This window comes from Sorex araneus, chromosome X (assembly GCF_027595985.1).
Source record: "Sorex araneus isolate mSorAra2 chromosome X, mSorAra2.pri, whole genome shotgun sequence".
NCBI lineage: Eukaryota > Metazoa > Chordata > Mammalia > Eulipotyphla > Soricidae > Sorex > Sorex araneus.
Window position 1 is genome coordinate 216,837,347 of NC_073313.1, and position 18,869 is coordinate 216,856,215.

General features: G+C 38.6%; 1 protein-coding gene across 1 annotated transcript in view; it reads right to left on the minus strand.

The window, feature by feature from the left end:
• Positions 1-18,869, minus strand: part of FRZB (frizzled related protein) — a 34,423-nt gene that overhangs the window by 11,609 nt on the left and 3,945 nt on the right. Inside the window, exons 2-3 of the mRNA XM_055120981.1 lie at positions 13,584-13,631; positions 3,295-3,360 (exon numbers count right to left, since the gene is read on the minus strand). Of these exons, the coding sequence (XP_054976956.1) occupies positions 3,295-3,360; positions 13,584-13,631 (114 nt within the window). The remainder of the gene's footprint in view (positions 1-3,294; positions 3,361-13,583; positions 13,632-18,869) is intronic.

The following is an 18,869-nucleotide window of genomic DNA, read 5'->3' on the forward strand; positions in this document are numbered from 1 at the left end:
CTCAACCAGTCATCCGTTCTGGGGCATTCGGGTTTTTTCCAGATTCTGGCTATTGTAAACAGTGCTGCGATGAACATACATGTGCAGATGTTGTTTCGATTGTACTTTTTTGCCTCTCTCCCACAGAAAATTCTTAAACTTTGGGATACCTGGTGTTTGTGTGGTTATGAAGGAAATAATTATATCCACTCTGTTCATTGTGATATATATCCCATATTATGATATATTTACACAGCAACCCCTGTCTAATGCCTATTCATTCTTCTTTTATTTATTCTTTTATTGAATCGCCATGTGGAAAGTTACAAAGCTTTAGGTTTAAGTCTCAGTTATACAATGCTCGAACACTCATTCCTTCACCAGTGCACATATTCCACCACCAAGAATCACAGTATACCTCCCTCCCCCCTCCCCCACCTCCCCAGACCCCCCTGCCTGTGTAACTGATAAATTTCACTTTACTTTCACTTTACTTTGATTACATTCAATATTTCAGCAAAAAACTCACTATTACTGTTTGGAGTTTCTCCCCCCTAAAGTCAGACCTGCTGAAAAGGAAGCATTTAATAATTTGTTTTCCATTGTTGAGAATGAAGAGATATGAGGTCGAGCAGTCGCACTAGTGGCTGCACAGGTTTGCATTTCTGTATTTTAGTAAAAAAGTCCAGAGAAATATCTGCCAGAAATTGCATCATTGCAAGCTTGTACCTCTCAGCTACTTTATATTCCACATATGAATGCAATCTTTCTATGTCTGTTTCTTTCTGTCTGACTCATTTCACTCAACATGATACTTTCCATGTTGATCCACTTATATGCAAATTTCATGACTTCATGTTTTCTGACAGCTACATAGTATTCCATTGTGTAGATATACCAGAGTTTCTTTAATGAGTCATCTGTTTTTGGGCACTCTGGTTTTTTCCAGATTGTAATGCCTTTTCATTCTACAATGTATAATAACTACTCTTTCCAAGATTTTTAATTTATAACCAAAAATAGCAACACAAGACCAGAGAAATGGTACTATGGGTAGTGCATTTTTCTTGAACACAGCCAATCCAAGTTTGATCCCAATATGGTTCATTAGCCCTCCAGGAGTGAGCCCTGCACCAGGAATAAGCTCTATACACTGTTGGGTTTGGTTCCCCCACCATACAAATTAACAGCACAAACCATTGTAGAACTATAGAAGTGAAATAAAATTAATTTATAGTAAGAAAATACAAACACAATTAAATTTCCCTGAGAGAGAATTTAATTACTCTTCTTTCTGGACTAAGGGTGCTTAAATGCCCACATAGTATTTTTCTATCTAAAATGTGAATCTCCTAAAAATTAAACCCACTTCTTCCTTCTTATATTTTCATATCAGTCTGGCACAGATAAGTAAGCAGACACCGAATTTCAATAATCTTAAACTTTCAAACTTGGAAAGTATGTTCATGTTCTGTGAAGCTCAAGTAGTAAGAGAAAAATAAAAATTTAGTCTACTGAATATGAACTTAGGAATCTAGCTATTTTTATTCTAAAGGGATTAAACTGAAAATTTTACTTTGTATCTTTTATATAAAAGCAAGTATTTTCAAGATATCAAAGATTACTCTTGCAGGGACTTGCTCATTTCTCTTTTAATATCCAAAAGTGAAAAAGTAGAACCAAACATGTTATGTAGGTATTATTCTGAAATCAAACAGGCAAACACAACGTAATTATCATTGTAATAATAAATATTCTTTTTTAAGATCTGTTTTTTCAAGTTATCAGGATTTTAGTTCCTCTTAAGTTAGAAATCAAACTAATTTAAATTAAGTAAACTAAAAGTCTGCTAATAACTCTTATTAAATATAACTAATATTTAAATTCATCTTAAATATCAATTTAAGGAAGGAGAAACAGTGGGTAAGGTGCTTGCCTTGTACATAACTGTCCTGGATTGTATTCCAGGCACCACATATGATCGCCAAGCACTGCCAGGAGTGATCCCTGAGTGCAGAGCCAGAAATAAGCCCTGAGGATGACTACATGAGGCCCCAAAACCAAACAAACAAATATAAAAACTTACTAATTGCCATGTTTATTTACCAAGTCAACAATAATCTTCTGTCAAGACAGCAGTTTAAATTTTATTAATCGCATTGATGCTTTCAAAATAACAAAATGATTGTTGAACACAATAAGCATTAATTTAGCCTTAATTTTTAGCAGCTGGAAAACACTATTATGTAACAGTACATAAAAACACTAAATGTAATAGCAATTGATAGTTTGACTTTAGACTGCCAGTGCCCTGAATAATTAAAGACAAGATAACTTCGGTTCAATAATTATTGATGAAATCAGGCTAATATTATAGCTCCAAGAGTAGATTGGAAACTATATGAGCGTCTGGAGGCCGTCTCACATAGTACCTGGCAGACACACAAGCTGCTGCTTCCATCAGTTGTCTGTCAGCTACATTTGGCCTGGTAGCTCTTCAATTAAGAAGTTATCAGAGTAACGCATTTCTAAGCCAAACTACATAACAATGCATTTTCTTTAACTGAATATGAATTATTTTGGCCATTACTTTCCAACTCTGCCACTGCTTTCCATGAGAAAGACCAAGTAAAGAAACAATGAAGACTCGTTTAGCCATTTTTTTTGCATTAAGTGCTCCTAGTTCAGCCAATTGAACTTAAAATATAGTTGATGATCTTCCAATCTGATCTGACACACTTTTCTGTGTATTTTTTTACATAGTTCTAAATGCTTTGCTGTGTAGTTATTTGGAGGCTAGAGTGATAGTACAGCAGGTGGGACATTTGCCTTGCATGAGGAAAGGCAAACAATACACCTGAAAGTCAGCAAGTCAGCAACATGCCTGATAATCAAGCACTTGTTAAGAATTTTGCCCATATGAAATATTGTTTGTCTCAGGAAGAAGATGCTCTTAAAAGCTATTTTGGGGTGCTGGAGCAACAGTGGGAAGGGCACTTGCTTTTCACATGGCCAGCCCCAGTTCAATCCCCCACACCCCAGATGGTCCTATTATAAGCCTTGCCAGGAATGACTCCTGAGTGCAGAGCCAGGAGTAACCCTGAGCATTGCCAGGTATAGCCAAAAAAAAAAAAAAAAGGCTGGTTTTTGTTTTTTAAGTCAAACATCTCTACTCATTTCTCTCTCTCTCTCTCTCTCTCTCTCTCTCTCTCTCTCTCTCTCTCTCTCACACACACACACACACACACACACACACACACACACACACACTTCTAAATACAGCAATTTATAGGTCAGTCATGAAATTGTCCTTACCATAGTTGTAATTGTTTCGGAAATAGGTCTTCTGTGTAGCTCTGATGGGTTTACACTTGCAGCGTTCTGAAAAATACAATACGCAACCATGAGAAAACTTCCACAGTTACATGTTCTTTGTTTAATCACATTTTTTTTCTGAGACATCCAAATTTAAATAAGAAAGATCTCAGCAATTCTGTGTTTCTGACCTGTTTTTCCCTAGAACTACATTCAAGTTTATTGTATCTACAAAGTCTATTATTCAGTGCTTATATGCTCATGTATTTCACTCCAACAAACTCCCCCAAACTAACACTTCACTACCTATCTTCAGGAACACATGACCCCTGAATCCTAAAAGAGATGCCTTTAGTGTTTGTAGAAATAGGTCAGCGACTACCAAAAGGCACTTTTGTGTGGGTGGCTCCGGCATCACTGAGCTACTGGGCCTGGGCCCAGATCTTAACCACTGGCCAAGTGCTGGTGGGCGGGTCACCAGCCCCCAAACACTCTTGGAGATCCTTCTCAGACTTAAAAATACAAAAGCTGGAAAGCTATCTAATTCTGCTCCATCACTTTCCTATTTTGTACCAAAACATGGTTTTATAAATTTCAAAGTACTGCCTTTGACTTTATATTCATTTAGCCCAAACATATTAATTTCTGATGGAATAATCCTGATTATTCCTTCAGGATAATCTTTCAGGATAATTCTTCAGATCTATTGATCCTTTACTGAGAAAATATTAATAGATCTGAAGGATTATCCTTCTTTGACAGTTTGTTCACACAAACATCTATTTCCCTAGAGACACTTGCCTTGCATGTGGCCCACCTGGATTCAATCCTCCTGGTCCGTCATATGGTCCCCTGAGCCTTTCCAGGAGTGAGTCCTAAGTCCCCTCCCCTCAACAATGTAAATATTTTTAAATGAGAGATATTCTTAAGATGAGAATATTTCTGTAGAAATAAACTGTTTTTCATTTCTAAATTATTTTCATCTAGATGCAACTGTATCTAGTTGTTTTGTTGTGGTGGTGGTTTGGTTTTGGGGTCACACCAACGGTTCTCTATACCTGGATTTGAGCTCAGGAATCACTGCTGGTAGGATTGGGGGACCATATGGGGTACTGGGGATCGAACCTGGGTTGACCACATGCAAGGCAAATTCCCCACCTGCTATTGTATCTACAATTTGCAATTCAGCAAAAACTCTAAAACATGTTTGGCAAAATATCATAGACTACAAAGTATGTAGTGGTTACCATGTAACTTGACTTAAGGAAGAATCAAGGGGATTCCACAAAATTTCCCAGGCAAAATTTTTTTTAAAACTTTCCAAAATTAAAAAGTAACTTAAAAATATTTCAATTGTGGTGCCATAACAATATTACAATGGGGGTAGGGTGTTTATCTTCCATGCAGCAAAAACATGATCACAACCCAGCACCCTGAATGGTCCCCCGAGCCCCACCAGGAGTGATCTCTGAGTGCAGCTGAGTGTGCCTTTCCCAGAAAAGAATATTTCAATTGGATCAGCAGAGATAGTGCAGTGGGTAGGGCGTCTGCTTTGCACACAGCTGATCTGGGTTTGATCCCTGGTACCACATATAGTCCCTTGAGTCCCACCAGGAGTGATACCTGATCCCTGAGCACAGAGTCAGGAATATGTGTGAGTGTGTGTGTGAGGGAGAGACAGACAGACAGACAGACAGACAGACAGACAGAGACATGGAGAGACAGAGAGAGAGGTAATATTTCAATTAGGTAGACTATCAAATGCTAATAAATTAAGCAATAATATTTTGTTCCATGGAACCAGAGTAATAGCGCAGTGAGTTAGGTCCTTGCCTTGCATGTAGTCAGTCTGTTTGTTTGTAAGGGTGTTTGATCACTGTATTCATGATTGGCTGAAATTCAATCATGAAACTTTGTAACTGTATCTCATGGTGATTCAATAAATAAAAATTAAATTTAAAAAAATTTGTTTGTTGTTGTTCTTATTTTGCTTTTTGGGTCACACCCCGTAATGTTCAGGGGCTACTCCTGATTCTGCATTCAGGAATTACTCCTGGCAGTGCCAGGGGGACCATATGGGGTGCCAGGAATCCAGCCCGGTATGCAAGGCAAGTGCCCTACCTGCTATAACTATCATTTCAGCCCACATGGAGTCTGGGTTTGGTCACCAGAGTCTTTCCAGGAGTGACACCTGAGCACAGAGCCAGAAGTAAGTTCTGAATATCACCAAGTGCACACTTCCCACCAATTTTTTTATTCCTCAGTGCACTTTATTTCTCTTGTTAACCTGGATATAACAGAGGCAATGCCCTATAACTTGGGAGACCCTTTCTATGCTCTAATTCCTACCTCAAGCTATGTAGTTGAAACAACTCATAGCTCAATAAAATAACAAGAGTAATTAAGAGAAGAAATTTTATTCTCACAGGGGTCAAATTTAAAAGAACTGCCTTTAAATTTATGTTTATTTAGCCCAAGCATATTAATTTCTGAGAGACTTCCCCAAAATATTGATAGATCTGAAGGATTATCCTTCTTTGACAGTTTATTCACATGAACATCTATTTCTCTAGAAATTCAGGAACTGGGTAATGCAAAGATTCAGAGAGATTAAATGCATGCATTATTTAGCACATTTTGGGAGGCTAAGCCCCTAAACTTGAACTGTTTTCTTTTCTATTTGACTCCTTCCCCACTTCATTGTAAATGATGCTGTGAAAATGCCCAGGGGGTCACAAATCTGCCTGCTGGGAGACCCACACATTCAGGCCGTGGTGCAGAAGCGATCAGCTGCAGTGCTGCCTGTGAGTCAAGCTCCTTTGTGACACTCATACACCCTGAGCTGTGGTGGAGTCAGAAGTCTTTTGTGAATCTGGGGATCATAATCAGCAAAGGTGCTAGGATCATGTCTGGCACATGCAGGGTGCAGTGGGATTGAACTCATAACTACAAGTTTGCAAGGCAAGAGGTCTAAGCCACTGCACTATTACTCTGGGCTCATTGTCTTTCTCTTTACCACCAATTGTTTATGAACTTTCTATTGGACCAGTAGCATTATCATCATTTCTACTTTAATTTACCAATGATTCAACTAGCAATCTTCCTCGCCTGACTTCTAAACGGTCTCAGATCTTTAAATTTTGTTTTCCATAGTGGCAACAGGAAATCTGATATTTACTGAGTTTTGAACAAAACACATACACAGACACAGAGAGAGAGAGAGAGAGAGAGAGAGAGAGAGAGAGAGAGAATCATATTGATTTTCTTGCATTTGCTGTGAGGAAAAAAAACTAAGGTGTTCTTATCTAAGGGAAAAATATGAAAGTTAAAGGGCTGATCATGACAAAATAACCTAAGAAGTGACAATGAGTCCTTGGAATGTGGGGAATATTTTAATATTAGTAATCTATTGGCCTCAAAGTTCAAAATCAGGACCCTTACTATAGCATGCCAGCATCCATTCCATAGGCAGTCATGTGCTATCCCCAGACACTTCCAGGGCCCTTTCTCTCATCTTCTCACTAGTTTCTGCCCATCACTTTCTTAGGATCAACAATTGGCTTCACTGTTCACAAAATTAAGTACTATTATCCCAGTTCATATATGCTTACAGGAACAAGTATGAATTTGCAAAATTAACATGCCCAGAATTTAAAGACTATCAGATATATACAAGATGTGAAGAATCTTGCTTCGCAAGCCAAAATGACCATTTTTGTAGCCATTCTAATAGATATTATAGTGCTAAAGAATGTGACAAAACAGGGGCTGGAGCGATAGCACAGCGGGTAGGGCGTTTGCCTTGCACGCGGCCGACCCCGGTTCTAATCCCAGCATCCCATATGGTCCCCTGAGCACCGCCAGGGGTAATTCCTGAGTGAAGAGCCAGGAGTAACCCCTGTGCATCGCCGGGTGTGACCCAAAAACCAAAAAAAAAAAAAAAAAAAGAATGTGACAAAACAAAGACAGACACTCAGTTTCATTCCTTCCTAGTTTTGTGTCCATAAGCAAGTTAAAAATCTATTTCTAACCTAATTCTGTCCACATCACTTGTCTCTTGCTAAGGACTTAAATAGAAATTCACAAACAGAATTTGGTATAGATCTCATAACACTTTCAATGGATCTCTTTATAGGAACTAAAGGCCAGAAAGTAGTGCCTTGATATATATATATATAAAGTGTTGAATGGAAAGGGAACTCCAACCAAGACTACCCTGACTAGGTTAATACTTACATTTGAAAGAGGCTTTTCAAACAGTTCAAGGAATTCATTGCCACTAAACCAGCCCTCCAAGAAATACTTAGGGACTTCTATAAAAAGAAAATTAACCCACTGAGTAGTATTACATATGTATATGTGTGTTTGTGTGTGTGTATGCACTTCACACTTTTAATTTCTTTCTAAAACTTTTTCTCAGGGTCAGGGTGATGGCTCGAAGGGCAGAGTGCAGGCCTTGCACACTGAAGGCCAGGCATGGCCTTGCACGTTGAAGGTGTATCACCAACACCACATGGTCCTCTGAGCACTGCCAAGAGTGACCCTCATGCATGGATCTGGGAGTAGGCTCTAAGCACTGTGAAGTGTGTCCCCAAAGCAAAAATAAATAAAATATTTACTGAAATACTTCAAAATTATTTTTTATTCTTTTATTGGCAGGGGCACACAGTGTTCAAGACTTACTTCTGGCCCTGCCTCAAAGATCACTCCTGGTGGGGCCCACCAGACCATATGTGGTACCAGAGATGAAATAGTATGTAAAGGCAGTAAGTCACAAAAGAATATGTACGATATGATTTTCATCATATAAACCTGAAGGACAAACCATTAATCTATGGTAGTAAAATGTCAGACTTGAGGCTGGAGCGATAGCACAGCAGGTAGGGCGTTTGCTTTGCACGCAGCCAACCCAGGTTCTATTCCCAACATCCCATATAGTCCCCCGAGCACCGCCAGGAGTAATTCCTGAGTGCAGAGCCAGGAGTAATCCCTGTGCAACACTGGGTGTGACCCAAAAAGGCAAAAACCAATAATAATAATAATAATAATAATAATAATAAATAAAATACTCTAAAAAAAGTCAGACTTATGCCTGGCTCAAAGTAATGGATAGGTGACTAAAGAAAAGATCATTTTCAGAGGTTTAATGGAAATGTTATCTTGATCTGATGTGTAATTCAATGGACATATACATTTACCAAAATTCAATGTAAAGCTAGTTGATAAATAATACAGGTGTAAGGCCAACTGCCTTGTATGTGGCCAGGCCTGGTTCAATCCCTCATATGTCAAATGGGCGTGTGGCCCAAATCCCATCTTTTACCCCACCCCAAAAATTCAATTTGGTATATATTTAAGATTACTTTAGGGTGCTGGTCAATGATCTTGAACATTTTGGTGGTTTCAAGGTGAGGTAACCATATACACCAAAACTAACATTGTTATAAACATGTGACCCTAAATATAAGTAAATTATTTTTAAAAATAAAAAGACTGCATGGATGTCTGCCCAATCAAAAAAAGTTAAATTTAATTTGCTAATTTTAGTTTAGCTACAAGATACAAATGCAAAAACTACTGAAATGAAACAACTCTAATATATGACTACATTGGAAAAGAAGGATGATATTTTATGTAAATACTTCAACAAATTGTTAACAAAACTCATTTACTGTAAATATCTCAATAAATTATGAAAAAAACTCATATGATATTCCTTCGGCTTTTTCATAAATTGGAGTGAAATTGGACTTAGCAGCTTTTCATTATGTTTAAAATAATATTTCCTAAATATACATACAAAATAAAGAATATCAAATTGGATTAAAGCAGTTTGTGGAAAATAAAGTTGATTGGTGAGCCTAAGTAATATAATAAAGACTTTCAAAATTAAAAATAACATTTGCTCACTTTAGCTGGAAAAACAAACCTCAAATATTGCAATAAAGATCTCAATTCATAATAATTTGTACTCTATAAAAAGGAATTGCTCCAGATTGAGAAGACTAACACTAAATTAATAAGAAAAGGAAATTTAGTTTATTCCTTCAGAATTTATGTCTTTGGAAATTTTTTAATAAACTGCCTTTCACGAAGTTTCTGAATATAAGGTCATTCACAATCCCCAAAACAAAGCGAATGCAATTTGTCCCTTTTTTCTTGTGAGATATCAAGAGTTGTGTTAACAATATGCCCTCCAGGGGCTAGAGAGATAGTCCAGCAGGTAATGTGCTTGCCTTAAACAGAGCCAACCTGAATTCAATCCCTATTAGGCATCCCGAGACATGGACCCTGAGCACTACCAGAAGTGATGCTTAAATTCCTGAGTGTAAGTTAGGAGAAAGTGAAGGAGGAAAAAAGGAAGGGAGGGAGGGAGGGAGGGAGGGGAAAAAGGAGGGAGGGAGGGAGGGAGGAAAGGAGGGAGGGCGGGCATTTGGAAGTGGAAAGAGATTTTATTGCATCCAAACTTGGGCACAGGCCATCCCATAAAGAGGGGTGGCTGCAGCAGTCCCAACAGAGACAGGCAATCAGGAATCTCCAGTTACTTAGCAGCTGCTGAGGAGTTTGTCTGAAACACCTTTGAAAAGGGGCCAGGAGATGTTAGTGAGAGGTCTGGGAGAATGTCCAACTTCCACCAGGGAATACTACTAATGTTTCCCTAATTAGAAAATATTATCCGAAGGAAACTCAGAGGTCAATGTGATCTGATTTTATATTAGGAAACAGACTCAGAGATGTTGGATAATTTTGTCACGCTGATACAGTTAATTGGTGGCAGATTTTGCCAACTCTCTCTCCTCTCTGGGGAAATTTCTAATTTTTCAATTTTTTTTAACCATCACAAAGTAAAAAAAACTGGGAGAATTCCTCTTCAGATTTTTTTCCATAAAAAAAACACATCTTTACACTATACCTTTTGAATACCTGCCTTAGTTTTCGTTGATTTAATAGAATGAGTGACTCAGTGGAAAAAACTGAAATAAGGGCTGGAGCAATAGCACAGCGAGTAGGGCATTTGCCTTGCACGTGGTCGACCCAGGTTCGATTCCCAGCATCCCATATGGTCCCCTGAGCACAGCCAGGAGTAATTCCTGAGTGCAGAGCCAGGAGTAACCCCTGTGCATCGCTGGGTGTGATCCAAAAAGAAAAAAAAAAAGAATTACCTAAAAAAAAAAGAATGAAATAACTGATCTTCATAGTCCATGTTAAGGAAATGAGAAACTATTCTTTATTATAATAGTAGCTTACAATAGCTATGTCCCAATGTTTCTCTGTCATTTTTTATCCCCCCGCCGAAAAGAAAGATAAAAAGAGAGTCAAGTTTTACAGCAAAAAACAAATTATCCATGCAAAAGAATTTCTTTCTCCAAGGTCCAGTGAGAAAAAGCTAGATACTTATGAAAAAAAGTTATGTAGGTACTGATGTTTTTATGTCTTCTTCATTTCCTGTCTCATAATCAATCTCTACTTTACATTGCTCAAAAGTGAAATCTGGAGTGTGAACAAATTGTATTTTCCTTTCAATACACGTGAATATATCAATGTGCTTTTTCACATGCAGAGTGAACTTGGCTTTTGACTGTTTGTACATTTTTCCCTCTCCCATTCTACCATGGAACAGGAAAGCACTTATAAAAAAAAAAAGGAACAGTAAACACTGAATCCAAGGACATTGCAATCATTCTAGGGAGTTTTTACACATAGAACTATTTTTGTATATTATTTATAGCGTAGCCAATGTCCTCTCTCTTTGACACACTGAAGTACTGTATTATTCTAATCTTAAGTCTAGACAAATTGATAGCACATTCAAGTGCCCAACCAGACGTTCTGACTCACCAATTTTACTATCATTCAAATGACACTTTTGGTTTGTTTTCACTAAATGTGATAGTAGGAAACATTTTTGATATAGCACCATTACTGGAAACCGATAATTTCCTCTCCCCTAATTTATGACACTGTGAAAACAATCTCAACTACATTAAACAGATAATAAAATGATTAGAATATTTCACTAGGTGGCCAAGACCTTTGTCAAACTCTGCCTTTTAGCACCCCTGTATAAAAGCTATCTGGACAGGAAAGAATAAAACTCAAATCAAAGTTAGACGCAGAGCCTTGGGCTCTCCTTCCACAAGCAAGGAAAGCACTAACCCTCAGGAGCAACTCTGATGCTGCAACAAGCACTACACATTCAGAATTAGGTCCAGAACAGTGGAGAGGAACATGTGCCAAGATCAGACCACTCAAAGTCATCCTCAGAAACATTCATTTCCCACCACCACCCTCCTTTGAAGAGGTTCGCCCTTCCTGTCTTTGTCACTGTCAACAACCCTTATAACCATGTCCCCAAATCACCATCATTTGAACACATGAATCTCAGATTGACTTGTTTCTCAAGAATGTTGACTCACTAGTGTCTTGTTTTACTATGCTTCAGGTGACAAAATCCCCTGAATTTTCATAACCCATTGTCATATCTTCAATAAAACATGTGCCCCTCCCCATTAGATAATTGATTCCACCTCACACAAATCTCATCTCATATGAAGCTCTTCCTACTCATAAACACAGTGATCTTATCTGCAAGTAATCATTTCACCCTCTAACTCTTCCCAGAAGTGTTTCTGGGGCCACTTAGCACTACTTGAAGGACCCTTTCCCTACCTCCACTCCCCAATATCCAAGAAACTGACAATACTGAGTACCTTTGAAGATGTGAAGAAACTGAATTTATACTATTTTATACTATTCACTATACTAGTGAAAAACTGCATAAGGTTTGTCAGTTTTTCAATAAAATCAAACATATCCTTATCATATGCTCCAGTAATCCTATGACTATATATTTGCCCTTAAGAAATGAAAACTTACATTTACACAAAAGCCTATGTACAAATGTTCACAGTAGCTCTGCTTGTGATTGACAAAAACTGAGAGTGGGGCTGGAGCAATAGCACAGCGGGTAGGGCGTCTGCCTTGCACGCGGTCGACCCGGGTTCGATTCCCAGCATCCCATATGGTCCCCTAAGCACCGCCAGGGGTAATTCCTGAGTGCAGAGCCAGGAGTAACCCCTGTGCATTGCCGGGTGTGACCCAAAAAGCAAAAAAAAAAAAAAAAAAAACTGAGAGTAACCCAAAAAATCTCAAGGCATTGATAGATAAATAATGTTGTCATATAAGTAACAAAACATTTAATAATTAAAATTACTGGGCATTTGTACACACAACAACGTAAGACACATTTAAAAGGCATTATGCTTAGTGAAAGAAACTCATCTCAGTTTATAAGCAGTGTACTGTAGCACTGTCACCCCATTGTTCATCGATTTGCTCGAGTGGGCACCAGGAACATCTCCATTGTGAGATTTGTTGTTACTGTTCTTGGCATATCGAATACGCCACAGGTAGCTTGCCAGGCTCTGCCGTGTAGGCGGGATACTCTTGGTAGCTTGCCGGGCTCCGAGAGGGATGGAAGAATTGAACCCGGGTCGGTCACATACAAGGTAAACACCCTACACACTTTGCTATCACTCAGTTTATGAAAGTATATTATTTTTTAAATTTTTATTTTGGGCACCATGCTTTACAAACTGCTATTCGTGGGGTTCTACAAATGAAATACTACAGTGCCATGTGATGGTAGGGCCCTTGGGCTGGAGAGATAGTACAGAGGTTAAAACACTTGCCTAATGAGCACCCCCATCTTAATCCCTCAGCACTTCCAAGTGTCACACCTAAACACAGAGCCAGTAGTAGCCCCTGATACTATCAGTTGTGGTCCCAAAACCCAAAAGTAAGAAATAAAATGTAGGGCCCAAAAGGATGCAATAAGACTTGACTATCTAAGTTGCATCAGAATGATTCAATCACACATAAAGATCAAGAAGAGAGGGGCTAGAGCAATATTACAGTGGGCAGGGCATTTGCTTTGCATGTGGCTGACCCAAGTTTAATTCCCAGCATCCCATGTGGTTCTCTGAGCACCGCCAGAAACAATTTCTGAGTGCAGAGCCAGGAGTAACACCTGTGCATTGCTGGGTGTGACCCAAAAAGCAAAAAAACAAAAATCAAGGGGGCTGGAGTGATAGCATAGCGGGTAGGGCGTTTGCCTTGCACGCGGCCGACCCAGGTTCAAATCCTAGAATCCCATATGGTCCCCTGAGCACCGCCAGGAGTAATTCCTGAGTGCAGAGCCAGGAGTAACCCCTGTGCATCGCCAGGTGTGACCCAAAAACCAAAAAAAAAAAAAACACCAAAAATCAAGAAGAGAGTGACATACTCACCACCACTTGCTCCTCTGCAGTTCCCATTACTAGAATCCATAGGAAAATCTGAAAGGAGATAAAGCAAATTTCAGAACATATTATTAAAATTTCAAGAATTACTCCATACAGGGGCTGGAGTGATAGCATTGTGGGTAGGGCGTTTGCCTTCCACGCGGCCGACCCGGGTTCGATTCCCAGCATCCCATATGGTCCCCTGAGCACCGCCAGGAGTGATTCCTGAGTGTAGAGCCAGGAGTAACCCCTGTGCATTGCCGGGTGTGACCCAAAAAGCAAAATAAAAAAAAAAGAATTACTCCATACAAACTAGTTGTCCCAAGTTTGACTTGGTTCAAACACATGTATTCTAATTAATGATGTGTGGCTGCCAAGTTTTCATCTGGAGGTCAAGCATGGATAAGATCTATTCTTTCTTCTGAAAGGTATTATCAGCTTTCTTGATCACCTTTCCTGATCACTTCTCTTGAATCCTCATCAATGTTGCAATTTTTTTTAACTTTTAATGAATTTTTTTAGTTTCATGAAATAATAAACTATGAACACATTTTTATTTAAGAAGACTCTACACATCTTAGGCATATACCGAACAGCTGTCTCTTGGTTAAAATAACTAAACATACCTCTCTCTCCATAAAACTGATACATCACACTACTGACACACATTTAAATGATCACTGCCTAAGGAAATCGGTCAGAAAGTACTTTCAGAAGTAACAGAGATGAACAACAGATATAGTAAAAGGAAATCAATATGAGAAATGCAACACAAAACCATCATGAGACATCACCTAACATCTGTTGGAAACAATAAAATTCAAAAGATGAAAATACCAAGTGCCAGGGAGGATGAAAAGAAACTGGAGACCTGAAGGATATTTGTGGGAATGGAAATATTTGCACCCCCATGCCCATTCCACATTGTGACATACAAAATTGATTACTTGATCATAAGAAGGACATATAAAGACCACGACTACTTAGAACTCAACAGTAGAGCCTTGCATGTATGAGAACTGGGTTCATATCTTGACATGAATGGAACTTATGAGCACTTATGCCAAGTGAAATAAGTCACAGAGAAAACAATTACTGATCATCTCACTTGGAATCATAAGAAATAAAACAAAATAAGAAAATTTTTTAAATAAACAAAATATGCCTTTTCATAGATGTAGAGTACAGACTGTGGTAGTTGCTAGAGCTGATGGGTAAAATGGATTGAAGTCAGTGATACAAAATTCCATGTAAACAATAAGTCATGGGGTTATTACGGGCAACACTGTGACTACAATTACTGACATGCTATATAGGATATTTGCAAGTTGTTGAGAGTAGATCTTATCATAAGAAAATGTCATATCAGCTACGTGTAAAAAAAGTGTTCTATCAAATGCTATGCACAAAAGTCAGATCAAAAAAGATTAAAGGCCTCAACATTATGAAGGGATGGGTTTTGAAAACATTATATGACTGAAATCCAATCATGAAAAACTTTGTAAATGTGTTTATCACTATTATTCAATAAAAACTTTTTTTAATTTTCAGGAAAAATAAATAAATAAAATAAAGACCTCAACATCAAACCTGAATCCATAAAGTACATGGAAGAAAATGTAGGCAAAAAACTCCATGACACTGATGCTAAAGCCATCTTCAAAGATGAAACACCACTGAACAAGTAAGTTGAAGCAAAGATTAACAAATATAACTGTTAAACTTAGAAGCTTCTGCATCTCAAAAGAAACAGTGATCAAGATATAAAGACAGCCCATGGAATTGGAAAATCTACTCACCCAGTACCCACCTGATAAAGGGTTAATATCTAAGATATACAAGACACTGGTAGAACTTTACAATAAAAAAACATGGGGAGAATAAATGAACAGAAACTTCCTCAAGGAAGAAATTCAAATGACCAAAAGGCATATGAAAAAGTTCTCTACATCACTAATTATCAGGGAGATGCAAATCAAAACAACAATGCAGGGGCTGGAGTGATAGCACAGCGGGTAGGGCATTTGCCTTGCACGTGGCCAACCCAGGTTCGATTCCCAGCATCCCATATGGTCCCCTGAGCACCGCCAGGGGTAATTCCTGAGTGCAGAGCCAGGAGTAACCCCTGTGCATCGCCGGGTGTGACCCAAAAAGCAAAAAAAAAAAAAAAACAACAATACAGTATCATCTCATACCACAGAGACAGTACACATTAAAATAAGTAAGAACAACCAGTGCTGGCGCGGATGCGGGGAGAAAGGGACTCTCTTTCATTGTTGGTGGGAATGCCTACTGGTCAGCCTTTTTGGTAAACAATATGGACATTCTTCAAAAAAACTAGAAGTTGAGCTCCCAGCAATACCACTTCTGGAAATATACCCTGGGGGCCCAAAAACACACAGCAGAAACACCATCTGCACTCTTCATTGCAGCCCTATTCACAGTAGCCAGAATCTGTAAACAACCTGAATACCGAAGAACAGATGAACATATAAAGAAACTATGGTATATCTACACAACGGAATACTACAAAGCTGTTAGGAAAAATGAAGTAATGAAATTTGCCTATAAATGAATGGACATGGGAGTATCATACTGAGTGAGATAAGTCAGAAGGATAGGGACAGATATAGAATGACTGCATTCATCTGTGGGATTTAAAAAAATAGTGTGAGACTATTATCCAAGGCCAAGGAAAACAGGGGCCAGAAGAACCAGTCAATGGCTGTAAATTACCATAAGTGTGTGAGGTGGAGGCAATTAAGACAGAGGAAGATCCAGTATGACAACAGGGACATTATCACTCTGGACAAGAACCAAGTGTTGAAATTAGGTAAAGGGATATTCATGATAACTTTTCAGCATCTGTTTGCAAACCATTAGCCTAAAATGAGAGTGAGAAAGAGAGAGACAGAGAGAGAGATAGAAGAGAAGAGAGGTGATTTCCATAGAGGAATGCTGGGGTGGGGGCAACTTGGAAGAGTGGGAAGGAAATTGGGGATATTGGTGCTGGAAAATTATACTGGTGGAGGGATGGCTGCTGAAATGTTCTATGACTGCAACCCAATCATGAATAGCTTGATATGCTCTAAAAACATAATAAAAGGACCATAATAATTCAAAAAAATAAAATGTCTTATATCTGTATGGTGACAGACGTGATTATACTTATTGTGAACCTTTCACAATATAAATATCAAATTAGTATGCTGTATATCTGAAACTGACAAAATGCTACATGTCAATCATACCTCAATTTTAAAACAAAAACATTCTCATAATCTGTTAACTGGGAAGAAAATAAGTTTACCATCTAGGGACTACTAAAGACAGTTGAAATTAATTCACATTGTAATAATTAGAAGTTATCTTTACTCATTATGGTACTATAATCCCAGAAAATGGTAATGACACGTGCCAATAAGTTGTCATAAAAATAGAAATTACATGAAGTCTCCTATGTTCCATTTACGAAAAACCTTGGGCTGAAGTGATAATACAGTGGATATGGCACTTGCCTTGCACATGGCCAATCAGCATTCTGTCCCTTACACCAAATACAGTCCCCAAGTCCATCAGGTTTGGTCACTGAGTGCAGAGCCAAGAGTAAAACCTGAGCACTGCTGAGAGTGGCTCAAAAACAAAACCAAATCAAAAAATTGCTTGTACATGGATGAATCTGTAGGGTATCATGCTGAGTGAAGTCAATCAGGAGAGGAATGACACAGAATGATCTCTCTCATATGTGGGATATAAAGAAGCATAGTAGGTGAATAACAAATGTCCAAGTTAACAGAAACAGATCTGGTTTTTGATAGGAAGCTACCACAGGGGAGAAAAGTGGGGAAAGATAATGTTGTGGGGGCAGAAACTAGGACAGTGGTAGAGGGAACTGGGTACTCTGGGGAAAGCATGATACTCTACCACTGTGAAACAGCATCGTATTTTTTTTTTTTTTGCTTTTTGGGTCACACCCGGCGATGCACAGGGGTCACTCCTGGCTCATGCACTCAGGAATCACCCCTGGCGGTGCTCAGGGGACCATATGGGATGCTGGGATTCGAACCCGGGTTGGCCGCGTGCAAGGCAAACGCCCTACCTGCTGTGCTATCACTCCAGCCCCCAGCATCGTATTTTAAATCATGGGTCTCAAATAAAATTTTCAAAGAAAAATATTGGCGGACTGCAAACATTTCATTACCACTGATAATTGGGTTAGATATAAATAAAATTGAATACATACAGTGTAAAACTTTTTTTCTCTTACCCTTCCAGGGAATCTCTAATGTTTCACATGATGAAGAATTCTTAGAATTATATTTTCTCTGTAGTCATAATCTAAAATTTCCATTTCTCCTTTCCATTTCCCTTTTCATATCATACTAAATAATTCTTCCTTCTTGGTAGCTGGCCCCTCAAATATTTGTAGAGCAGGGCTGAAGAAAAGACTGCCTGTTCCTCAGAGAGTGGAGAAATGATTAAATAGCAATTCGTGCATGTGAAAGTTAGGACAGCTCTGCCAGGCGAGAAGGGGCCTGGAGAAATGCACTGAGCCAAAGCTGGAGCGACAAGTGAACACGACCGCGAAACCAGCGCTGACTGAGGAATGATTATAAAGCCCTTGGCAGGGCCAGCCATGAGTGCTGTATAAACAGCTGTTAAATATCATAGCGTACATTTTCTGAAAGTATTCACTTCTCCATTTCTAAGATGAACTGTTTATAACTAACAGACAGCCATCAGACTTTCCTCCTGTTGCTCTCAAAGTGATTTGTTCTTGAACCTGGTGTCCAGGTCATTTTGCATAAAATGAAAGATTAGCTTGATATATTTAGAAGAAATAGCATCTGCTTTCCTAGTTAGCCCTTGGAGTAAAACTTATCTCCCGGTGCTGAAGTGATGAGAGTTCTAAGCTGTGGCCACAGTGACCAATTACCATTTAAAAAAAAAAACAAAGAAAATAGCTATCGGATATAACAATGGTGATAGTAAAATAGCAGTAGCAGTAGGGCTAACTATAACCCAGGAACTATCTATGCTGTTTCACTTCATTTGCACCATGCCCATGGGATTAAGGTTACTGTATTGTCCCAATGCTGCAGATCAGAAAACTCTGATCGGAAAGGTAGATAATTTCCCTATAAATAACAGTTAACATGACTCCCAGTCAAGATTCAATAACTGGTGTTTACAACACCAAATCCATGCTGTTTACTTACCATACACATTAAAGTCTTAGTTAAATGTCTGAACTAGCTGAGTAAGTAAGCTGATGTTTGCCTCTAGTATTCT